This window comes from Micromys minutus, assembly GCF_963924665.1.
Source record: "Micromys minutus genome assembly, chromosome: 4".
NCBI classification, from domain to species: domain Eukaryota; kingdom Metazoa; phylum Chordata; class Mammalia; order Rodentia; family Muridae; genus Micromys; species Micromys minutus.
Genome location: NC_137973.1, coordinates 34,338,597 through 34,365,244, shown reverse-complemented (window position 1 = coordinate 34,365,244; position 26,648 = coordinate 34,338,597). Strand labels below are relative to the sequence as shown.

Sequence of the window (26,648 nt, the reverse complement as noted above, 5' to 3'; positions counted from 1 at the left end):
CCAATTCCTGGGCAGGGATAAGGGACCATTGTGGTACTGAAAGACAAGTAGAAAATTGAGTGTCATCATAGCAGCACCTACACCCCCTCCAGACCCTTTCTTCTCAACATCAGCCTGCTAGGCACTTCTCACTATAGACTGTCCCAATGCCATGAAATTAGAGGATGCTTGCATTTCTTCTCGCTTGAATTCCCTACATTATTTGTGGTTACATGATTATTATTTTTTTTTTACTTACATTTCTCTAATTGTCTAGTAGCTTTAAATTCTCTCCTGCTCAAGTTATTGAGATTATTCTTCTCTATGAAAATATACTTAAGAATCAAATAAATCACGATTTGTTGGCTGAGATTGAGTGCGTGACAAGTGCAAAAGCTCGTATGGAACTTGTCTAGTATGATACATTTCAAAACAAAGCCATGACAGTTTGAGTGAAAATGGTCCCCATAGGTTCACAGAGCATCACATTATTAGAAAGAATTATAAAAGGTTAACCTTGGAATGCCTGTGGTCTTACTGGAGGAAGTGTGTCACTGGGGGTGGGCTTTGAGATTTCAGAAGCTCAAGACAGGCCCCATGGTTCCCTCTCTCTTCCTGTTACCTGTTAATCTGGATGTAGAACTCTCAGCTACCTGTCCAGCACCATGTCTGCCTGCATGCTACTGTGCTTCCTTCTGTGAGAATAACAGACTAAATCTCTGAACTGTAAGCCAACCCCAGTGAAATGTTTTCCTTTATAAGAGTTGCAGTGAAAGGAGGTTGTTCAAGGACACTACAAAGGCCAGCAGATTGGCAAAGTGGTCCAAGTGTACAGGAAAAAATACGTCATCTGAATTGAATGAGTCCAGTGAAAGAAGGCTAATGGCACAACTGTTCATGTGGGCATCCACCCCAGCAAGGTGGTCATCACCAGGCTAAAGCTGGACAAGGACCACAAGAAGATCCTGGACAGGAAAGCCAAGTCCCAACAAGTAGGGAAGGAGAAGGGCAAATACAAGGAAGAAACGATCGAGAAGATGCAGAAGTAGAGATATCTCTTAAAAAAAAAAAGAGTTGCAGTGGTCATGGTGTCTCTTCACAGCAATGAAACCCTAACTAAGACAGAAATCTAGGCTCTCTCCATAGGGACCCTGCCTCTTACCTGAAAGGTGTTCCCCTCAGGATCCTGGACCTCACAGATCACCTCTGAGGTATGCTTCATGATGTACCTGCTGGCTCTCAGTTGCTCACGCTTCTGGAAGGGATGGTACATGTTACTGCTGGATTCATGGCAGTAGGTAGCTGAGCAGTCTTTATCAATATAAAGGCAGCCTGTGTTTGGAGGTAGCACCTGGGAGGAGAGAGAAAAAAGACATTAAATTTTCTTGTGCAATTTGAAGTATTTGAGAGATCTTTTCAGGACAGAACCATCCAGGAAAGAACACGATGTTTCTGAAGAACTGTTTGCCAATGAACAAACAGAAGATCCAGTTTTTTGTGGCTTCATGCTTCCCAGGCCCCATGTTTTCTGGGTCTGTTCTTTTCTTCTTATTTAAGACTTACTCCATTTTAACTGAGGTAAGTACATAAAACTCCATGCAAAATGTTTGGTACCCATTATGTTTTAGGACAAAGAAACATTTGCAAGGGATAAATGTTCTCAGAAGCTTTGGTTGGCCTTTACCCTTCTGAAAGTTGACATAGACAAGTGTTGATGTAATGACTACTAGTTCCTTTTGTTTGAGTTATAATTCATTCATTGTAAATTCATCTCTAAGAAGTATTTGGCAATCTTTTAATATATCCAAGAACTTGTGCAGTCATTATGCATGATTTTAGAATACTTATATCATTCCCTCCACAAAGAAACTCCAGCCTCTTTGGCCATCACTGTATCACCGTGATTCTAATCTGGTGACTGCTAACCCATTATCTCTGTAGATTCTCCATACATGTACAGCTATGGCATATTCCTGTTCTCAGTCCTCGGTGGCCACTAATCCATTATTCCTATGAATCTTCCTATTCTAGATTTTCCGCAGGTGGAAGTATCAGTGTGTAGCCTTTTTTTTCACTCGATGTAAGAGTTTCAAGATGCAGCAGTTTGTAGTGTGGAACTGATCCCATTTGCTGGTACAGTGACAACACTAGTTGACACACCAACACGGATGGGTGAAGTCTCATCCCACCTCTAGATGAAAATCTTCAGGCAGTTAACAACTGCTGGAAGAGGGAGTCAGTCTACTTCAGGGATAATCCCTGTGGGTTATCCAATCCCAAGGGATTAGTTGTAAATACATATACACACAAGCCACACCAAGGACTCAGTAGGTTCTATATATATACCATCTATCTATCAGTCTATCTGTCTATAACAATAATGATTAAAGAAGAGAGGTTATGAATTCAAGAGGGAAAGCACAGGAAGAATTGAAAGGGAAAAGGGGAGGATAGAAAGAGTGAAAATATAGAACAATGTATAACATTCTGAACAAAATCTCAATTAAAATAAATTGCCCTCCCTCAGCTCTACTGAATCTTACAGGTCCAGTGTGCACTTGATTCGTCTTTTAAAAGGGAGAAAGGTTTGTTGTTGTTTGTGGCAGACCTGCCCACAGGACCTTCTTTGTGCCAAGGGGTCTGACAGCTTCTGGGGGGACAGGAACTAATCTAAGGTCAGGCTACCAACTATTCTGATTGTATTTTAGCCAATACCACCTCTGATGTCACCTTTAAGAGACAAAGCTACCTGACCCCTGACCTCTAGAAAGAGACTATGTTCACCAAGTCTCCATCTCAGAAATCCCCTGACCGTCTTATGAAAACCCACACTGGAGTGCACATTCCAGGGACCCACATTCCAGCTGTGACTACCAAATTGTGTTTTTATGCTTATATAAAGTGAATCATGTGTGTTCTTAATCTTTTAATTGATAATGTTTATGATTTGGATGTGGTCTTAGCTTTTTATTAACGTGATGAGACACCATAACCATGGCAACTCTTTTAAAGGAAAACATTGAATTGGAACTGGCTTATAGTTTAGAAATTTAGTTTATTACCGTCATGGCAGGAAGCATGGAGACACACAGGCAGACATGCTGGAGAACTGGCTGAAAGCTCTACCTCTGGATCCAGAGACGGCAGGAAGTGAACTGCCACGCTGGGCAAGACCTGAGCATCTGAGATCTCAAAGTCTACCCCCAGTGACACATTAATACCAACAAGACCACACTTCCCAATAGTGTCATTCCCTATGGGCTGATGGGGCCCTGTCATTGCTAGCAAACACTCACACTCACGTTTTCTTTCCTCTCTCATTTTTCAGCCCTTTCTTTGACCCACACCAATGTATGCTGGATGAAAACAGAGAGAGTGGGTATAATGACCAGGGAGATGGGAAGATAAACTAGTTCAGCCACTGTCACAGTGAGGATGATGAATCTATCACATTCTGGTTCTTGGTTCTCAGCCTCTTGTAACATGGCGTGTGATATTTTAGCTCATGTCTCTTCTCTAACAGGGAAAAATCTTTTGAAGACTAACACCAACATGCTGTGTTTGATGGGAAGGTCAGAGATTGTGAAGGAGTGTGCTGCCAAGTTCTTCCTTTACTTGTGAAAGAATGAAGCAAAGCTTCATCTGGGCAAACTGACTTCCCAAGGCCACATAGACTGATGTGCCCTCAGTCCTGCTGGAGCGTTAGGGGTGGACTACAGTCAAGAATGAGATTAAAGAGGAAGATACATGTAAATCAGATTACTGGAATGATTCTGCCACCACAGTGCCCAGTGTGGGGAGCTCCTTAGCCTATCCTTGACTCAAAGCTACTGAGTTTTCACAACAAGCAAGGCAATGTATTCCTAGAATAGGTTAAAAAGATGAATAGGCAACAGTGTGAGAAGAGCGATCAGGTGACTGAGGAAAGCAATAGAGGGTGTCACTGCAGAACTTCCCACTGTCCCAGCACAGTGGGACCTGTTTCCATTGGGGCGTTTACATGTGTCAGTCCCCATTCACCGACCTGACCCACCTGGTACGATCCCTGTGGCTTTGCAATAATAGATGTTCCATCCCCAAAGGTGGCGCAGCAGCTACTGTCCTCGCAGTTGGTGATAATGGTGGCATAGTGTGAGCTTTCTATCCGCATACACTTCACCTGTCTAGTGACAGTCTCTGGACCTTCAGCTACAAGTAAAGCATAGGGTAAGGAGATTGGGTAGAAGGTGTCCAGTGGGCAATCAGCCTCTGTTGGACTCCTGGCCAGCTGGTTCCTCGTGGAGAAAAACCTGGCTGTGAAGAATCGCACAGGGTTCGAGTGTGGCCTGCAATCCTTGTCGATATCCTTCAGGACAGTCCTAGAACCTACATTCTGATGTGACTTAGCATGCTGTCTTATTAAGTATGCTGCTACTACTATTCTTTTCATGTTGAGAAGTGTAAAATGTTTTTCAAGATAAGAAATTCATTAAGTATATTCACCAGTGAGAGTTCATACTTGTTCCTATTTGGGTATGTTGTTTCAAAATATGTGTATGAAGAAAGTCTCCAGGTAAAGAAAAATAGGCATTTTGTCTATGCCTAGGTTTTTTTTTTTCATACAATTCATTTTAATAACTTTATATAAATCTGTGTTAAGAATAAAAACATATGACATATGTATAAATTATGTACTAATCTATCAAATTATATAATCACTGTACCTGTCATTTATACCTGTATTTTTCAACATTGTGTTGAATTCTCCAACCATTTTTCTTTTTGAGAGAGTGTTTCAATATGCAGTACAAAGTGGTTTTGACCTCTTGGTCCTCTTGGAAGCTGAGCTACCAGGCCTTTGTTACCAAACTTGAAGTCTCCAGAAACTGTGTGTGTGTGGGGGGGGGGGTGTGGGGGTATGCACACGTGTGTGAGTGCGCATGCACATGTGCGAGTGTGCATGTGTTTATAGCATCTGTGTTTATATGTAGTATGTTTACATACAGTATATTTGTATTAAGTATGTGTGCTTATTTTATATTAAATATGTGATTGCATTTAGTGTATATTTAGTGAGTGTGTTTTTATTCAGTGCATTTATGTATGTTTTTCTCTTACCATCATGAAATAGTGTCCCTTTTAGTATTATTACAATTATTACATTTTATTTTTCCATTCTATCATTGATGAACATTTATATTTTACCCAATACTTCAGTCATATGCGAGGTTGAAAACTGCACCTTTATGCCTATCATCTTATCATGCAAAGATGCAAGGCTATTTATCTAATAAAAAGCCCAATGTTAATATTTTATATGACATATGTGTTATGGCCCTTTATATTGCACAGGTATTCCCTGGCTGGCTCACTTATTTTTATGAATACTTCTAATGGTGAGCTTTCTTTCTGACTTACACTGTAACATCCTGTTGGTACCATCTTAAAAACTATGACTCACTTGTTTCATTATCATTTGGGGGAGTAATATGATCTTCATAAACTTGGTAAAAGGTTGTGATTCTGGTACCATCAGCATGGTCCACAATCCGGATTCCGTCCTTCTTCTCAACAATGATCACCTTGTCTTCCCTAGTAGTCATGACCTGAACATGAAAGGCAAAAGCATAAGTATTGTTAGGGTGGATGGTTAGACCCCAGCAAGCTTATTTCTGTGCTTAGTGGATGTGAAGCTTTCATTTTCTACTTGATCTACTACTTTCAATGACTCCTGAGGTAGATGAGGAAATTCAGACTTTCTAAATTTTACGATCGAGGGTATTTAAATATAGGCTTATAGAAGTTAAGGGAAAATGCCGAAGTCAATCAAGTATTAAGAGACAGGGAACATTTCAATATATCAAAAAAAATATAGCCTTGGATCAGGGTCAACAGAGGCTAGTCTGAGATACAGTTCTTAGAATTGGTTTCCTTCGAAACTATTGAGATGATGTGTGACATGTAGGTTATCCTTGTGTTGTGAAGCCCCAGCTCTGTAGAATTACCCTGAAAAGGGTGAACTGCAAGGTAGCCATCAGCACAGTAATGGACACTGTGGAACAGAGAGGCTGCAGCTCCTTTGGGCTGAGGTTACCCACATCTATCCATACTCAGTTTCCTGCTGTGCATGCTGTGTGTGGACTTGAGGGATTAAGGATGCTATGAGTATGGGTGGCCATTAGACCTCCTACGTGATGAGGTTGCCATGCCAATTGTACGGTACTTTTTGTCTCAAGTCCTTCTTTAAAGTTAAGTCAATGCAATCATGGGTAAAAGACTATTGTGTTAGCTTGCACACATGTTCAAGTGGAGTATCTTCATATAGGCAATAGAAAGAGAGTCAGGGTGGAGTATTAGGAACTTTCTTTTTTCCTGTAAACACATAGACAACAAGAAGCAGCTTAAGGGAGGAAGGCTTATTTTGGTCCATGGTTTGATGGCAAACAGTCTATCATAGCAGAACTGGCATGGCAGGGGGAGTGCAAGCTGATGATGTTGTCTGAGAGAGAGAGAAAGAGAGAGAGAGAGAGAGAGAGAGAGAGAGAGAGAGAGAGAGAGAGAGAGAGAGAGAGAGAGAGAGAAGTGAGTGTTGACGTTGATGTTTTCTTGCTTCTCTTTCCTCTGCATAAACCAGACTGGGCCTCTGGCTCACATTTGGGCTGGGTCTTCTGTTACCCTCAAGATGTGCCTAGAGGTACAATCTCTGGTGATTTTAAATCTAGTTGGTAATGAAGATTAACTACCTCAAATGGGGGAAATGGCTGAATGGCTTCAGATGGAAAGACAGCAGGTGAGTATCCCATTACATGTCGGGTTTATTCCAGATCAGCCTAAAAGAATTTAAAGTACTCTAAGAATGGGTATGCGCTATGGTGGGGACTTGGGTGCTGATGGGTAAACTGGGGTTGAGTTCCTTACTCCAAGTTACTGCATTTCAGGGTTGCTGGGTTCTGTGGTGAGTGCTCTACTTAGCGTAGTTCTCTGTCTAAGGCAATGATGCTGAGCTTGAATGTGGTTGAACCTGGTGTGCTAGAGAAGAGTTGAGGCTTGAGCAAAGTGAATGGAGAGACAAAGACTCCAGGGAGGAGTGGGTAGATAAGGGGAGTCTGGGAGGCCATAGACTAAGTTGCAGAGCCTTCAGACATATCCCCAGGGGAATCAAACACTACTGGAGGTATTCCTACACATACCAGAGCAGGAATCATGAAACAATTAACTAATCCCAGCAGTTCCTTCAGTCTGAAAGAAGAATCAGCCCCTTGTCTGACCAGCTCTTATAAACCTACCGTGTCTCCCTCAAATTAATATGATGAAATCTCAGCCCCCAAGGTGATAGCATTAGGAACTGGGGCTTTTTTCAACATGGTTGTGAGGTTAGACTCCTCTTGGATTAGATTAGTAACCTTATAAAAGGCACCCTAAGAACAATCTCTTTCCATTCATTGTATGGGACTACAATAAAACCAGGTATGTGGGGTCTGGCACACCCCTTCTGTTCAGTGTGACCTCAGACAAAGTACTCAAATTCCTTAGTTTAGTTTTCTTCTTCCTGGGATAGAAAGTGAAGTTTGTTGTAAGCATTGGGTGAGTCAGTAAGTGGACATGGCAGAGATAAGGGCCGAGGACATAATTGTCTGTGCATACTACTGATGCCATTCATATTTGTAGTTATCCGGTGCTTACAGTAAACTTGATCCTGTCTGTAGTTGTTGGTTCAGCCACTACATAGTGGTAACAGGATCAATGATGGGAATTAACATTTATAGCTAATAAATACTAGTTTTCATATTAAGGTAAGCATTTTACCCTAGGGCTGAATTATAGTTACTTGATATATTCCAAATAAAAAACCCAACCAAACTAAACACCTCAAAAAAAGAAAAAAAGAACTCCATACAAACAAGCCTAATGAAGGCTGGCTTTTCTAAAATGATCAGCTGTATTGAGTTCTAGATAGAAAAGACAAATAGCAAAGTCGGAGATTGTGAAGTTATTCTACAAATAGCTGATGAAGGAAGGAAAGGATGTGTAGGTTAGATCATAGAATCTGCCTACAGAGAAGGCAGACATTTGTTATCAGCAGTGTGTGTTTGTAAACTAGAGACAAGCCACCTGGAAAATACTTCATTTTGTTTAGGCTTAGAGGGTGCCTCAGAGTTCCACACACAACACTGGGGGGATAACTAAAGATTAGAAGAAACCCAGTTCAGTCACTACCAGTAGATTTGACATCCTGGCCGTAAGCACTTCCTCCAAGTGTGAGTTTTTGAGCGCTCAACTTGCTGAGCTCTGTTTCATCATCATGTAATGAATAATCTAGAGGGCTGTGAGGACTCACGTTCACAGAGCTCCCACAGGGATGCATGTGGAAGGTGCATAGCTCATGGCGCGGCAGTGACTTCATATCATAAACAGAACCCCTACTTTTAAAACAGCAGTTGGTTACCACCCCCTCTTATGGTCAAATAAAATCCTGTGCATTTCCTCACCGCTGTTGGGTTTTTAAGTTATTTAATGTGAGTGTGATTCTTTGAAAGCATAGATCATGAACAGTTTTGTCCACTCAGTACAGAGGGTCATAAAGAAGCAGGACAAGGACAGATGGCCTCTCATTCCCAGAGACAAAACAGATATACAAATATTTAACACAAGGAGATAGTTGGTATTAGTCACATCTATGCTTACAAAGAACAATCAACCCATGAACTAGTCAACATTACAGAGCACTACAGAGGCTAATGCAGGAGTTCAGGCCAGCCTGAGGTATGCAGCAAGACTGTCTCAATAGTAACAGCAGCAGCAGCAACAACAGCAACCACCACAAATTAATTACTTAAATAAATGAAAGAAAAAGAAAAAAAATTCAATAACCTCATTTCAAAAATTAGTATTTTGTTCTAACATGATTTCATTACATACATACAACCCTCCCCCCTTTAACACACACTTTAGAAAACAGTATGCTTGCCATTATACCACATGGTGATTTTAGTTGAACCTACTCATCCATCCATCTACCTACCCATCCACCTACCTACCTACTAGCCTACCTACCTAGCCACCAACCCACCAACCTACTGCCTAACAAATATTTGAAAATGAAGACCTCACACACATTCTTCTACACGGTTTAGATATTTTTGCATTGGGTACCAGTCTGTCATACCGTTCCACTGATGGGATCTGTAGCCTGGAAGGATAGAAGTGTACTCAAGTTCTTAACTTTCTCTAGTCCTTTGGTGCCAATCCTCCTTCCGTCAGGTGTTGTTGTAAACCAGGTGCCAATGTGGGACTCCATAGGAGTTGGGGCCACCTCTGGGAGAGATTCATGGGCTTCACTCTTATTTGCCATTGATGTTTGATTTTTGTGACCTTTTCCTGTGGATGTTCACAGGAAATTAGACAGTGCAATGTAACTACAACACTTTCATAGATTTCTCATTAAGTCTAGACACAGCATAAACTTCCTTAGACACTTAGATAGCCCAAAGCAATAGGCACCAATATATTGTTAACAGGGAAAGTCAGGTTACTAATAGGTCGGTTTGGGGACTGAACCTTAGCTGAATTACCATTACCTTCCTCCAGGCACATACACCTATGTGCAATTCACTGTTTGGTAAACAGAAGCCATTGTGTTTATTTCTGAACAGTTTGAATCTTTCTTATTTGTCTGTGAATCCAGATTGTGTGGTCTATATTCCACTTTTGGGTATGTCACTCTTCTCTGGCATATAAAATCTATCCACTACAGCCTTTGAAACATTTAATCTCCCCTATTTTGTCCATTCTGAATCTGGGGGCATTAACTGGCCAAGCAAATCCTTGGCTTCTCATTAGCAGAAGTGACTTTGTACAGTTGAACACCACATCAACAATCATCAGATGTGTGTTCCCACTCCCATCCTTCTCAACATCTGGGGGACACATGTATAGAAGCCTCACTGATAAGGTAAACTCAGAAACAAATTATGAGCAGAAAGTAAAGGATTGTTCATTCCTGAAAGAGTCTCTGGATTCAGAGCACAAAATGCTCATGTGTCAGGCTACAAATCTCAGTTCAGTGCACAGGGACTCAAAAAATAGTCAGACCTGAAGGAGAGACATGCAGTGCGCTCAGCCCTCTTGTCCCAGGGTTTATTTGTGACTTGCTAGCACTTCCAGAAGAGCATCAGAGAGGAGCAGGGTGCCAGAGGTACTTGTATAGATCCTCCACAAGAGGGAGCAAGTATTTGGCATGCCTTTATTTATTTTTTTTTTCTTCTCTTCTTCTCTTTCCTTTTTTCTCCTGTCTTATTATTTCTTATTTTTTCATCAACAGAAGTGAAAAAGTCATACCAACATGAGAATTCTAGAAAGATAGGGGAGACAACAGCATGGTGTGTGCAGACACCAATGAGCAATGTTTTAATCAGGGGATACATATTTATCAAGAGGAGAGACTGGAGAGAGAGGCACGGGTCCAGTAAAGTATATCTTTATAGCCTATTATAGGTCTTAGCACTTCCTACAGAAAACATTTAAGACATACGGTGAAGTGCTCAAAAGATAAGTTAGATGTTTTTAGCAGGAATATAGAAAATTAAGTCATAACAAAAGTATGGATAATGGTTAGAAAATATTAGTGTAGCAGAGATTACAGACTGCAGTAGATACAAATGAACATTAGTGTAGCAGAGATTACAGGCAGCAGTAGATACAAATGAACATTAGTGTAGCAGAGATTACAGGCAGCAGTAGATACAAATGAACATTAGTGTAGCAGAGATTACAGGCAGCAGTAGATACAAATGAACATTAGTGTAGCAGAGATTGCAGGTGGCAGTAGATACAAATGAACATTAGTGTAGCAGAGATTACAGGCAGCAGTAGATACAAATGAACATTAGTGTAGCAGAGATTACAGGTGGCAGTAGATACAAATGAACATTAGTGTAGCAGAGATTGCAGAGGGCAGTAGAAACAGATAAACACAATGTTGGTGACAATGGAGATGGGAGAATGTAGGTGTGAAAGGATGGGAGGTGGAAGAACACAAAGAGAGGACCATGGGTACATTCTGGATTCTTAAATAACTACTATCTTCCTTTATGGGCACAAGGAAGAAAGTGAAGAAGCTGGGATAGCGATCAGACTTAAGGAATGGGTACAACACATGTTCCGTTTCCAGAAACATCACTAACTAGTCACCAAGATTTCCAGAGAAAATAACAAAAACTGCCAGTAAATTTTTGTTAGTTGGAAATGTCTCTGAAGTAATATCGGAGTGATATAGTCAGCACTAGCTGAGGCCTGAGTAGAGGCAGGGATACAAGGAAGTAACGCTTGTCTCAAGCCGGGTGGCATAGGACTAAGGAAGGAACAAAATTCAAAATTCACCCAAGATGGTTCAAGGAATTAAATATGAAAGATCCCCAGAAGCTTGAGACTGTGAAGAACTGTTCTCAGAAAGTGTGAACTACTCACAAAATAAATGCAGGCTTTCTGTTGCTATATACCCCAGCCCTACTGGACAAGTGTTCCGTGTTCAATTTGGGGCTGAACAGAGAAAGCAAAAATGTTTATGGTATATGATCACAAGAAGTACTCATGTGAGTCTTCAAGTGACAATGACCATTGCTTAGGTGACATTCCAAACCCCCTTCAGAATAAACATTTAGTATTAGGGTTAATATCAGATCCATGATATTTTCCTTCCTGAAGCATAACTTTTTTCAAAGAAATGCATCTGTACTTGTATAGGTCCAAAGCATTTGGAGTTAAAGCCATGAGAAATAAAAATTATCATGCAGTAGTCAAAAAGCACCATGACACAAGTATTTCTAAGGGGAGCTGAAGGCACCAACTGCATATGCACAGAGTCTGAAGGGTGAGATTCCTGGTGTGTAGGGTAGTAAGTGTGAGCAGAGAAGAGGCAGGTTACCTCCAACCTCTGAGACTCAATAGGGGGCTACAGCTATAGCCTGCATTATTTGGAGAGTTACTTGGACAACCCTGACCAAGAACTCCAATGGAGGTTTCTCCTGCCTGGTCCTTCTTTTTTTCTTTTCTTTTCTTTTTTTCTTTTCTTTTCTTTTTTTCTTTTTTTTTTTTTTTTTGTTTAGATAATATATTGCTCCTGTGGGGAGCATTCTCACACCAAGTGACATGATTTTATGAAAAAATATATCATATAATTTGAGGTAAATATAAACTAATATGATTCCTTGAGGCATCCTTGACGTTATTTCTCCACTCCCTCGCTTTCCTCTGTACTGATCTCCTTGTCCACTCACCAAGGACTTGTCCTCCCTGTTTTTCTCATTTTCCTCTTTACATCAGCTGTATCCTGCTATTTCCTCTCTACTTCTCCTCCTCTCCTCTGGTCCCTGTTTTACTTTCCTGGTTTCTGGTACTCCAGGTTGAGCACTCACAGCTGAAGACTTGGAGCTAGGGACTGTAGAAAGGAGAGCTTGTTTTTCTGTGTCTGGGTTATCTTACTCAATATTTTCTAGCTCCATCCATTTACCTGTTTGTTTTGTGCAGGTAAGTTTCTACCTATTTCTTAAGACACGGTACACGTCACATACAAGATTTGGAAGGTTTGAGATGGATATAACCCAGAAGATTCATTTCTGTGCTCTAGCTTTCATATTACCAGAAAGTATTCCATAAGCTGCCAAGGGAGGTAAGCAGTCAATAGTCCTGTCTATCTTTAATGCCCATGAACTACAGCAATGGCCACCATGGCCAGCGATACCTAAGGTGCAACAGTGTCACTCACATCTTGGTGGTAACCAACAGTTGTGTCATTGGACTTATGTCTCCCTCAATAGGAGGAAAATCATGTTTGGTACTAGAAACCTAGCCAGTTATCAGGGCCTAGAGAAATCATGGATCTTAGAAGAGCCCCTACTACCACTTTATTAGACCAACATAATTCGTAAAGTTTATTGTTATACCCACAGATAAGTGGCTCTCACCTAACATCAAAGAAGCTTCTCTTTATAGCAAAGAGACCATTACAGAAAACCTCAACAGGTCATCACACCATGAGCAGGAGGTTGTGGGGAGTCTAGCTGCAAAGTATACATCTAAAGCTCATGCACTTATGGCACAGAAAACATTGTAGAGGAGGGGGTAGCAAGACTGTAAAAAACAGAAATCAGAAAAGTCTGCTAAGTCTGGATTTTGCATCCTAGAAAAGATGAGTGTTACACTCATGATACCTCATCCACATGGCTGTCTAAACAGGAGACAAACAATGACACTAGCATTAGAAGAATAACTAGGAACTGTGGGTCCCTAACCATAGGCAAAGAGATACAGACAACTACTGACTGCTGTGTGAGGAAAAAGTCTCCTCCAAGGCCAAGCCTTCTCATTGGCTGTTCAATAACAACAGGTCAGTCCTGAAATCATCTTCATATCATATACATATGTTAGCCATATTAGATGGACTCAAGGTTGTATGTACATATTTATGTACTTACATATGTATGTATCAACAGTAATCAAAAGACTAGACACCATAAATTTGAGAGGAGTGTGGGAGAACAAAGGGTTTAAAAGAGGAATTAGAAAAGGGAAGTGATGTAATTATATTTCAATTTTAAAAATTCAATAAAAATCAGAGAAGGCAGATTAGAGATAAGGGAAAATATATGTGGAAAAAATGTAACAACTGAAATTTAAACAAATCAATATGAGGTTTTTAGAAGCAAGCTCAAAGATAGACTTGAACCAATTATTTAGAATGAATCTGAGTGTTCCAAACTTCAATCCTTAGGAGTAATAGAAAAGGGGGGTCAAAGGCCTCTAACATGTTTTATGAGAATTACAAAAAAATGGGGAAAAGAAATGGATGGAAATAATATTTGAAGAGATAATTATCGAGACATTTTCAGCATCAGTGAGATACACTTATTTACACCTAACATACTACCACTTGTATAAGTAAATGGAAGGCCATACATAGTCGAATTGTATTAAAACTATTATAAAAATGAGAATGATCTGAGGACAGTGATATTTAAAACAGTAGGAATTAGACTAACAATCATCTTTCAAACATGAGATTCCTGTCAATGTACATCAACCTAGAATGTCATACTCTGTGAAATTGTCATTTGAGAATAAGGATGATATAAGGTGATTTTTGGGAAATATCAAATTTTTTTGATGAATGAATTAAAATCTTTAGAAACACCTTTAAAAAAATCTTTTGTTTTTCAATTTAGCTTTGATGAGATTCCCTAAATGCTGTACACAGGGACACATTTAAACACACGGTACAGACAGAGGACTACGAGAGTGGAAAAGTCATTCCCATGAGGTTACAGTGGTTAGCAGAGACACAGCAATCTAAGCAAAGAGATACTGGGGGAGGGAAGTCTTACAATTAAAAAACAAACAAACAAACAAAAAACCCACAAAAAACTCCCAAAACAACCTCATAAAACGATGACAAGGCAAACTCACCACAAAGATAATAAATAATAAATAAATAATATAATAATCCCAAAGTTGTATTTACAATTATACCACCAAACTAACGGAAGGAATATTTGGCGGAACCGTTAGAGAGACAAATCTACCTTACACCAAAAGCAAGCAGGAGTTCAAAGAGCACGCACAGCATTGAGCAGACGCTGATTGCCTGTCCATCAACGTACACGTGGCTGAATGGATTGAAGCAGGCATTAAAAGCACGCTGGGCTGTAGTGTAAGGGCTGGGAGTTCTAGCTACAGGGAGGGGCTTGTAGCCTGTTCTGCGTTGTCTGTGAAGTAATGACACCTCGTATTTCTAAGCAGTTAAAGGAATTTAAATGTAGTTTATGATGCATGAAAATAATATCAAATTCAAAATTGAATGTTCATAAATTGTTTTATTGGGACACAGCATATTTGAGGCTTATTGAATTATGTATTATCAAAAAGCACTCATGCTTCAGCAGAACTGCTGAGTTACAGAGACAGAGAACACATGGCCTGCCAGGCCTATAAGATTTACCCTCTTGCCCTTGACAGAAAAGGTTGCTGAACTCAGGTACATCTGGGAAACACAACTAACAGGTTTCATGTAATAAATATGAAGAGCGCATGGAACTGAATAACTATGTGACATATGCTGTTCTCTAACATAGGTTTCAGTTATTGATCATGCATAAGGTTTTAAGTTATATTTCAGCAATTAAGAATCAGTGATTAAAATAAACTAGGGACATTATAGAGACTTGAAAATGAACGTAGAAGGAGATTTAAACAATCCAAAACATTTCAAAAATTGTTATAATGGAATAGATGGTATTAAAACTAAAATAAAATCCTTCCTGTGGAGGTTCCTATGAACTAAACTCAATAAATACATGACTATTCAATATTGTTATTAGTCAAATAGTAACAGGATTTACTAATCGACTGAATGACACTTAGAGAATAATATTTAGTATTTTGGTGGGTGTGGGAAAGCATCCCTTTGCATGTGGTGCTAATGGGAGGGAGATAAACAGAAATCCTCAGGGCAGAAACCTTTGATTTCTATTATTGCAGATGCTACCGACCGCTACCTACACCCCTTACACCCACACGTCAGACTAAAAATAGAGGAACAAAATATTGACTTTTTGTTTTGGTAGCACTGAACCTCAGGAGGGTGTAACCCATGAGATGCAAAGGGAGAAAGTTTAGGGTCAGGATCAGGAGTCTTCTGAGAACACACACTCTTGAATACACTTTTTCTTCTCTCTGCTTTGGAAGTTGCTAAATTGAAGCCCCCAGGTGCTTCTGAGGAGCCATATCCAGCTGGAAGGGAAGGTCAACATCATCCCAGGGATGCTGACTCAGAATCTTCATGTTACTTAGTTAACAAACCCCTAAAACACCACGCCAGATAGTATAGCTAACATGTAAGAAGGTACAGTGACTTAGGAAACTGTTCATTATGCATGGGAAAGTGTGAGTTATTTATTCCACAGAGAGGAAGAAGGCAGTTCAGGAAGTAGTAAGCAAGCCTGTGCTGGCAAAGGAAATTAGCATATACACATTCATGTGTATTTGCACGTGAACAGGTATGTATATAATAAAACCGTGAGCGGTGTCATGATACGAACACTCGTGAAGCATTTGAGAACTCTTAAGTCCCTCAAGTTAAGATACTTAGATGGCTACCTTTCTTGGTAATGATGATCTCAGAAGGTGCTGTTTCTGATTTGGGCTGAGAGGCACTGTCCACCAAATCTCCATTATGGGGGCTTGTAGACATCTCAGGAGATGCGTAAACAGGACCCGAATCAGGACTGCTGCTCACAGCACCATCTGCAAAGAGAATCTGAAGGGAAATCAAGGTCTCAGAATCCTCAGAAGTCTAGAGGAGGCTTGTCCTCAAACAGTGCTCTGTCCAACATTTGGGGGCTTGAAATAATCTACAGAAGAAAGGCTAAAGACAGACCTCCTTGTGTGGTACGAGAAAGTGCCATCAGAGGGTTGATTTGCACCTGCATACAGCAATTACTGTGATTTCATATTTTCTACCTACATCTGTCTTGTTTCTATTTTGTACTTTTATTGGATTAATGTACTTTTCTATTCTTCATCCTTATTTTATATAATTGGAAAATCATATAGGCGAGAATTCTCCAACAGCTACATTTCCAAGTGTATTATATTTTTAATGTCTGATTGCCATTACTAACTACTGCACATGTCATCTCTGGGTATCATAGATACCCTGTGGGTTCCCGTATGCACAGCCTCTCAGTACAGTAAGGAAGTCAGCTGCCCATGTGACTCTGACCTGATCCTTCCTGGCCTCTTCAGGAGCTCTGCAGGCTACCATGCAGTCCTAGGTAGCAAAATGGCACTTAAAGATAAATTAACATCAACCCAGATTGGCACTTGGTGACTGGGATGAACCTGAAGTATGTTTCATGCCGCATCGTTTAAACTACATTCTCCTCTCCTTCCCATTGGTCTCTTCCAGAAATGCTAGTGGGTATGCTGCATTTCCACACCTCTTAGCTCTTTTCTCTCTTATAAGTTACCCCTCCTACCACATGGCTCTTCAGAATTACTTTAAAATTTTAAGAACTTTTAATTTTTTTCCATAGCAATTTTATACTTATTTTAAATGTCATTTTATCTATCTCTCCATCCATCCATCCATCCATCCATTCATTTATCCATCTATCCATCTATCTGCTTCTCTCTCTCTCTCTCTCTCTCTCTCTCTGTGTGTGTGTGTGTGTGTGTGCATGTGAATATGTGTGTTTGTGCATATATATATATATATATATATATATATATATATATATATATGCAGGTATATGAAAATCAGATGTCAACTTCTTCAACCCCTCTCTGTGTTGCATGGTAGACATATGAAAACCAGACATTAACTTTCCTATGTGTGTATGTATCTGTATTCTGTATGTATGTGCATATACAGGTATGTATGTATATATGTGTGCACATCATGGCAGATACATAAAGAGAAGATGTCAACTTTCCAGTCTCTTCCCTCCCACCATGTGAGTTTTGGAGATCAAACTAACCAATCAGGCTTGGTAATCAGGCAAGTGTCCTGACCCAATGAGCTATCTCACTGTCCCCAGGGCAGTTAATTTTTTCTTTAAATTAGATTGTTAACTTGAGTTTCTGTCTATATTATGTTCAAATATTTACTGTTAGATGAGTTTAACAGTGCTGGATCTGTTGTTTATTTTCTTAGACACATGGTCTTGTAACCTCTTATGGCTCTTGGTAGATACTATCTGCTTATAGAAACCTTTCCCTCTGATCATTTTTGAAGGTGTGCCAAGATGTGTGGTTTCTGGGTTTTTATGTGGCTTCTGATTTTTAAGTCTCCACAAAGTGAGTTTACCTGCAGAACTGCCCTGATTTTCAACTCCTAAAGGTATACCTTGCTATTCAATAGTCCCCTTAATTTTGGAGTTCTTTCTTTTGTACATATTTTAAACTTTGTTCTTGTTTCTCTATTAGTCTGAACCTACTCATCTTGCATTTTCCAGAAATTCTTTAAATACTTCTTATACAAGTGACACATTTTGTTTTCTAGCACTGTTGGGAATTCAGTATTTATTAAGTGCTCTTCCTCCCTGTGTTTTAAGGTGAGTCGAGGGAAAAAAAGGAAAACGTATGGAGTTTGCAACCTTGGATCATATAGAAAGAGCACATCTATGCTGTATGCACTCTGGCTTTCACAGACAGCATAACCCCACTGCACTGCCTCTAACTGCACTCCTTTCCGCTTGCCACTTTAATGTGCCCTTGCGGTGTAGATTTATGTTAAGGTGATACATGATTGGACAGGGAGAAGTAGGCGGAGAAAAGGTAGGAAAAGGGAAGAGGAACAGAGATTGAGGAAAAAAGAAAAGATCAAGATAGAACTGGGGAAAGCAGACTTAGATCCTAGTGGCTGTAATCGGACATAGGTAGACATAAATCTTTAAAGAGATTCTATAGGTTTTTATCTCATATGTTAGAGCAGTTGGTATCTGTGTCTATTGAGTGTAATCTTATTGTGTAGAGAGTCTGTGAATTGAGAATCTATTATATAAACCCATTTGAAAAGTAACGGGCTTTGAAGCGATGTTTGTGATGAGTGGTGGAAGAAAAAGGACGCTGGGGCAATAATTCCACCTGGGTCGGAGGCAGTAGCGTGGGTGGAGTGAACCTCCTGGGAAGAAAATCGTGTGGAGGGGGCATCTTGGAGAGTGACAGAGTCTGTGTGTGCGGCTCCATGTTAAGCAGCATCCGCAGGGGCCGATAAAGAGGTAAGCATCCATTTTAAATAACTACTACAACATTGTGGTGTATGCACGTCTCCTTTGTGCAGTAGCCTTGCTCTTTACACAGGTCCAGCTGTCTTTTACTTCCCTGTGAGGGAGGTTATGTAATACTATAGTCTGTAACCTGTGTGGATCCATCCAGCATATACTTGATAACAGTGCCCTGGCTGGTGACAACTCTTGATGCCTCCTGCTCCTTGGGTGGCATCACTGCTTTATAGAATTCGTAGTGCTTCAGTCTCTGAGGGTAGCTCTGGCGGATCATGAGGTTGCGAGTGTTTTCTTCATCTGCAACAGAATGATCTTTAAAAAGAGAGAGAGAGAATAAAGCTTTTGGTGGGGTGAGTGGTGCTATGGGGCTGGGATTTTATCTTCTTCTTTGTTTTGTTTTGTTTTTACTCTTTTTGTCTGTGTTTGAGAACTAGGGACGCTTCCTTCCATTCATTATCTGACGGCCCAGAAAACTGGGTCTTTGATACCCTTTTCCACTCAAATGAAGTAAGAACATTTCAAAAATATAACAAGTAACAACCCTTACTAGAGCATGTGCATACTCTAGAGCCCAGAGTTTGGGAGCAGAATTTCAGTGTCTTAGTGTCTGGATTTTCTCTCTTGATATGCCATTCTGAGTAAGTTCTTGCTCTGTGGTAGAAAATGCTCTGGTATCTCCTGCTTGCTTAGAGCTTCAGGGAGTCTCAATTCAAACCTTCTCTAATTTATTCATCATCCCTTCAAAATTAACACAAACCCTCCATCTCTAACCACAGCCAGAAAACTCTCAGTGTTCTGCTCTTTCCTGGTAATCAAGAACAAAAGCACTTGACAAATACCTTCCAAACACAAAGTTCTATGGGATGGCATTTCAATTTGATTCGATACCATTTGTCAGTTTTATTTTATTTTATTTTATTTTATTTTATTTTATTTTATTTTTCTAGTTTAGAATCAACAGGTAACACAATCGCTGGGCATAGCAAATAGCACCCTAATTTTGTAAACCTTTCTAAGTTAAGCTCCTCCAGTGGCCAATCCTGGCAGATCTGCTGTCTAAATTGTGGGGTCTCTCATTAGCTACATTTTTCCTTCAAGATCCCCCCAATCAGTTTTATTTCTTGAGCAACAGCCAAGGCAATAATGAACAGAGTTAAGAGACAATCTGCAGGATAGGGGGGAAAATCTTTGTTGTTGCTTATTTAACAGAGGTTCAATATCCAGATATATAGAAATAGGTAAAGGAGCAAATAGTACAACCAAATAGGCAAGTAAACTGAGTAGATACCTTCCAAATGAAGAAAATACAATGGCCAATCAAAACATGAAAAACAAAACAAAAACAAAAACAAAAAAAATCAAAACTCTGCAACATCCTTGGCCACCAGGAAAGTGAAAGTAGAAACTACACCCAGCTTCCATCTTCCCCAACCAGATGGCTATCATCAAGAAAATGAAAAAAATGTTACCATTAGATACAGGAAAAAATTAAAACTGTTATTCACAGCTGAATGGACTCCAGTTCAATCTCAGATCATCTCTCTCTCTCTCCCTCCTCTCTCTCTCACATACCCCCCCCCCACACACCAGGCTAACTAAAAAGTCTTTTTTGTACCTGTTTATCCATCAGAATAAGTAAGAAGCCATCTTAGAAGAAGCAGATGTAACAGACTGTGTGGCACTATGGGGTCAAGAGAGTGCTTAATGGGCATCTTGGTCTCTTCATTCTCACTGCCCCTCGTTTAGACCAGTGAGCAACGTGCTGTACCTATGACCCTCTGCGAAGGCAGGAAGACAGGTCTACACAAAAGCCATTAAGAAAGCTGAATTTACCATCACTAGACCAAGAATGAATTCCCAACTCTGCCTTTTACTAGTCAGGTGACGATGAGGACACTGCTGCACTTCCAAAAGTCTCAGTGTCTGTATTTTATAAGATGGGATTATCAGTACCTATTCTGTAGGGTTTGTGATTTTGCATGTGTATTAAAGACTCCGACAGTGGTTCATCACAGCAAGCACTTGAAAATGGTCATTATTGTTCTGATCATGACTTGAAAATTACCCATTGCTCGTTATCAACAAGTACAACTGGTAAGACACACTTTCAATGGCGTGATTTTCTGTGTTAGTTTTTGACCCATGATTCCTCGTCCACTCCAGTTAACTCACCCGTAGATTCTTGCCCAATGAAGGTCAGCAGGAGCCCATTGGGGCAAGATACATTTAGGTTTTGGAAGGTGGGTACATAAGGCGATTCCTCTATAACAACCTCGGGTTCTACCTCTTCCTGTATGTGATTCTGTACATAAAGAAAAGCTTGTCATTCTCTAAACGAGACTCATTTATTTCCATCAACCAAGGACTTGTCAGACAATACAACCACTGAGTAAGTAAGTAGACTCTGCAATAGATTCTAAAAGGATTCAAGAATCTTCACTGCTGTTGAGCTTATACTTGCTGACTGGTATGTAAACATGTGATAAGACATAGTATCAAATGTAACACCCCCCAGAGAAGGCAAAGTTAACAAAGGTCATTGTGAATGTATTTGTTGAGCAAATGGACTGAACTGGAATTTGAATGGTAGCCCTAGTTGGATGAATGGGATGTGGACAACACCATGGTACAGGTGTTGGTTCTCCAACCCCCATACTCAGATGGTGAAACCTGACAGCATGATGGCATTAAGTAGGCCTTTGGGGAACTGAGAACTCTGGGGGCCTGGCTTTGGTGATTGTGATTCAGGCCATTAAAAAGGCATCAAATGAAAAAAAAGTTTATTCTTTCTGTGACGTAATGGAACACAGAAGTGCTGTCTGCATAAACTTGATCACATGAGACAGAGTTACCCGGCACCTGCTCTTGAACTTTCCAGCCTCAACTTGACCAATTGATTAGTGTTGCTTGTGATCATAGTTAAAAACGATTAGAGTAGTGTTGGGGGAAACCAGCAATTCTATTGATGTGTGTTGTGTGTGTGTATGTGTGTGTGCATGCATGTGTGCCTGTGTGACAATAATTAAGAAGAGGAGGCTGGGAATTTCAGAGAGACAGATGTTGGGAAGAGACTTTGGAGAATGTAGAGAAAGAAAATGGAGTAGGAGAAACAGTATACTTGCATTTTAATTGTAAAAAGTACCATGAGGTGAAATGATTGGAAACATGTTGTCATGTTCACCTACCTTCTTTTCTTCTTCCTTTGGAGGTTCCTCTTCTTTAATGGATTCTTTGTGTTTCTCTTTGCCCTTTGGCTTAGCTTTCCCTTTGCCTTGAGGAACAGACACCACAGAGGGAACCACTGTCGCTGTCATAGCTGAAGGGATATTCACCATTGCTTCCATATCAGAATCCACAACCTCTAGAAATAGGAAAGGGGGAGTGAAAAATTAAATATTCATTTTTCATATTGTCATTAATTGATACATCTCAAAAATTTGTTCAGGTTAGCATTAACTTTCACTATGTGAAACACTGTTTTCCAGTCAGATATATTCCAGAGATAATGTAGTTGCGTTTTGAAAATCAGATTGTAGTTAGAAAATTTAAAGTGTTTACTATTTTAGTGTGGTTGAAACAAAATTATTTCAAGTTCTTGTGTAACATGTCCTTGCCTTCCAGTCTGTTGTGCACTCTATTAAGTTTCTCTCTTTTAATTTGAGAAACAGAACTCATAAAACATTCTGAAGTCCTGGATTCACAATAGCAAGAACAACACTGAAAGAGTGAAACATTAAGACACATTGCACATGAGCCAATACACACATGAAGATCCAACAAAGACAAACATTATTTTGTCTAAGGTGAGATAATTAGCTTTCTTCTAGGCAATCTATTGTCTTTTTGGTTTAAAAAGTTTGGAAATTCTAAAGGGCTGACAAGAGGAGACACTGTGTGTGTGTGTGTGTGTGTGTGTGTGTGTGTGTGTGTGTGTGTGTGTGTGTTTGTTTGTGTATGTTTGTGTGTATGTGTGTGTTTGTGTGTGTATGTGTTTGTGTGTATGTGTGTGTTTATGTGTGTGTATCTGTGTGTATATGTGTTGTTTGTGTGTATGTGTGCGTTTGTGTGTGTGTATGTGTGTATGTGTTTGTGTGTCTGTATGTGTGTGTTTGTGTGTGTGTGTTTGTGTCTGTGTGTATAAGTGTGTGTTTGTGTGTATGCGTGTGTTTGTGTGTGTATGTGTGTATGTGTTTGTGTGTCTGTGGGTATATGTGTGTGTTTGTGTACATGTGTGTATATGTGTGTTTGTATGTATGTGTGTGTGTTTGTGTGTGTGTATATATGTGTGTGTTTGTGTGTGTGTTTCTATGTATGTGTATGTGTTTGTGTGTGTGTTTGTGTGTATGTTTGTGTTTGTGTGTGTGTGTATATGGTGTATATGTGTGTGTTTGTGTATTTGTGTATGTATGTGTGTGTGTGTGTGTGTGTGTGTGTGTACTCAGGTGTGCCCCTTTTATCTTGTCATCTGTTCTTCCGAAGGACCCATCATACCTCTTTTTTGACCTCTCCTTACCTTTCTGGTCAACCCCCTCTACCCCCTTACTGATCATTCATATATTTCAGTCTTGCAGATGCTTCCAGGTCCCAGGTTGCATTATGTTCTCAAGTTTGGCTGCCATCATAGTTACTCAAGGAATTTAAACAAATGCCCAAGTTTCCCTCTGACTTACCGAATCTGGTTTACAGGAATAGAAGCCCAGACAGGTACATGTATGTAACACTATATGTGACTATTATATAGAGTCTGGGCTGTGCCTAGATTAGATGTTAACAGTCATATCCACAACTAGTCCTTCAAATATCATTCATGCATTGACTCTACAATGACCACAGTAGATTTATTTTGTCCTTCTCAGTTCCAAGTTCATAAGTTCTGCTTTCAGACACCTCTTGGTGTGGTTCTAGAGATATTTTAAACTTTTAAGAAACAATGTTATGAGGATTCATGGCAAGCCTCAGAAAAGGAGCTACATAGTCAGGAAGTAAGATGGTCACCATAATCTATCCTAGCACATGGTTTTAAAGCTATACGGCATAGGGATTATCTATTGATTTTGCAATGTTCAAAAAATGTCCACTGTGGTTGGATCCCTTTAAGGGTTGTGGGGATCCACAGATTTCTTAATTGGTTCTTCATAAAGCAACATAGTATTTTGTGGTCTGAAAGGAAATAGCTTCCAGTTGGAGAATTTGTTTCTTGAAAGTGGAGCACAGAAATCCTCTAATATGTCCAATGAATGGCTCCTTTTAAACCAACATCCTGAGGTTCACCAAGTAGTTCTATTATTATAAAACTCGATAAAATATTGTTCTATAGAAACCTATGAGAACTTCTTGAAAGATCATGATTTCCTTGTACCAAAATAACAGAATTACTTTCATGAACTAATTAATAATAAAAATATTCATATGTGTACACATTGATTATGTAAAATATTACAAAAATGAGAAAAAATTGAAAATGAAGGCACTTTCTTTTTTTTTTTTTTTTGACACAGAGAAGAGTTTATTTTGCTTCCACTTCCACATTCACAACCCATGCATTTAATTTTATTAGTTTCTGTCTTCATTGCATGACATTCTCATCTGGGGCTTTTTAAAAGCTTGAAGGCACTTTCAAATGTAAGTAAAAAATGATGTACATGTACTCCTGTGCACACACACACACACTATACACCATATATCTCTAGGTTGCAGGAAAAACTGTATATGAAACATTAAACCCGAAGAGCTTTATTTGCTGCTAAGTGTATAAGCTGGGGAAGGGGAAGGACTGCCCACCACGGACATTCATTCTGTTGTGCTTCTCACCTGGTGCCATTCCATTTGACCCATAGTAACTTATGGAGAGGCAGATTCCATTTTCTAAGGTGGCAGTAAAGGATCCAAACTTGCTGACAGCTTCCTTCTCTTTCTGTGTTTCTTCTAAAAGACAAAATCATATTGAGGGCAGGTCCATTTTTTTTTTCTCTAGAAGTGAAAGCAGAATTCTGTGGGAATGGTGGGAATGGGGAGCCTTAGCTATTCTTATACCATCGTTTTAGGAAGAATTGATTTGGCTCTTACTAAGGACACAGGAAAGCAAGGCAGCGTTCCAGGGATAGAACATGAGACTCCTGTTTGAAGGGCTTTGGGTCAAAATGAAGAAGATATGGCTTGACCATATGCTGGCTATCCATCTGACGTTCACTCACATGACTTTTCCAATGACAATCACCAAGTCATCCCAACTTTCTTCACATTTAAAAACTATTAAATCCCCACATTTCTAATCCCTTATATTTTCAAACACAATTGAAAATGGTTTGAATCAAGCATACGTCTTAAAAGGAAATGAATTAAAATGCACATGAGTTGGGCACATGTGAAGGGCCTCAAATGGTCTATTCTGCTCTCTAATTTCCTGTTTATTATCCACTCCATCCTCATATAATAAAAATGGAACACTGTGAGCTTAAAATACTCTAACCTATGAACAGATCATTTCCTGACCGGGAACTTTTGAATGCTCAGTGGAATATCAACAATAACAACAACAAAAACAGATAATGCATCGTGAGGAAAAAAAACCCAGTTCATTCTGGGAGTGAATGTTTGCTTAAGACTCTCTGACAAAGGGCTGTTACATAAAACACACGAGGACTCTTAACATCCAATAATAAGAAAACAAGCCGAGGAAGAAACAGCCCAAAGCCCATCTACAGGATCTAAGCAAAGAAGACACACTGATGAAAGATAAGCATATGAGAAGCAGTTTGTTGTTGTATGACACCAGGGAAATGCAGATTAAAACAATGAGTGAAATGAGGTACCTGTAAGAATGGAAAAACCCAAAACAAGGGTGAGACTGGGGCCTGGGACCATGGACAGCAGAGCTGGCATCCATTCCTGGAGGTAGTTTCTGCTCCTTACAGCACTACTCTATGGTACTGTATGACCCAGTGACCATGCCCCTTGCTATTTACCCATCATGCCTACGCATGGATGCCCACACAGAAACCTATGCACTCTTGTCCTTTCTTCGCCAAACTTGGAGACAAGCAAGATGTCCGTTAGTTGGAGAGTGGATAAACAAAACTATTTAGATGAACACATACTATTTAGTGAGAAGAAGAAATGAAATGGGCAGGGAACATAGGAATATAGCTTAATCTTAGAGCATTTTCTAGCACACTCGAGGCCCTACGTTCAGTCCCTAGTGAGATACATGCACACACGCGTGCACACACACAGAATAAAAAGAGGAAAGAGCTATTGCACCCCGAAAAGCATTATGGAAACTTGACTGTGTAGCATCAAGCAAAAATAAGCCAACTAGAACATATGTTCACCAAAATGTAAATTATGGAAAATACAAATACTGTTTAAAGATGTTTTACAAAGTACTGTCTATGATTTTAAAACATGTCTCCCCAACTCAACCTCGTGCAGTATCCAGCAGATGGGATGGAAGGGAGGACAGAGGTGGTTTTGTCTGTTAAGAAGATGTTGAGCGATTGGGAGGCAAAGATATTGCAAACTGTGCCTTACAGGGTAGGGGGAGTTGCTGGGGGAAACAATTGAAGGGGGTGTGCTAAAACCTTTAATGAAGAACTGAAGTCTTACCCTCAAGCAGCAGTGGCACGCTCCTTCTCAGACCACAGGAGCGTGCATCAGACCTAGGACTCTAACCTGGGAACTATGAGGCAGAGACAATAGCAGGTAGCTGCCCGCAGAGAAAAGCACAGCAAGACAAGTTCCATAAGCAAAGGAGATTCAGAGAGACAGAGCCTGCAGGCTGTATATGCTTCCTCGCCTCTCACTGGAGTACACTGAGGCAATCAAGCCAAATGAATCACAACGGAAGCCCTCATCATGCAGGCAAAAGGAGCAGAGCTAGGCGGGCTGTGAGTATTATCTGTTTCTCTGTCA

General features: G+C 40.0%; 1 protein-coding gene across 1 annotated transcript in view; it reads right to left on the bottom strand.

Annotated features, from left to right (window-relative positions):
* Positions 1–26,648, bottom strand: part of SPAG17 (sperm associated antigen 17) — a gene marked incomplete at both ends in the record, with an annotated part of 212,051 nt that overhangs the window by 47,651 nt on the left and 137,752 nt on the right. Inside the window, 9 exons of the mRNA XM_080915775.1 lie at positions 1,142–1,330; positions 4,013–4,167; positions 5,420–5,564; positions 9,125–9,336; positions 16,108–16,267; positions 18,871–19,049; positions 20,910–21,039; positions 21,923–22,098; positions 24,549–24,662. Coding sequence (XP_080771901.1) covers positions 1,142–1,330; positions 4,013–4,167; positions 5,420–5,564; positions 9,125–9,336; positions 16,108–16,267; positions 18,871–19,049; positions 20,910–21,039; positions 21,923–22,098; positions 24,549–24,662 — 1,460 coding nt within the window. The remainder of the gene's footprint in view (positions 1–1,141; positions 1,331–4,012; positions 4,168–5,419; positions 5,565–9,124; positions 9,337–16,107; positions 16,268–18,870; positions 19,050–20,909; positions 21,040–21,922; positions 22,099–24,548; positions 24,663–26,648) is intronic.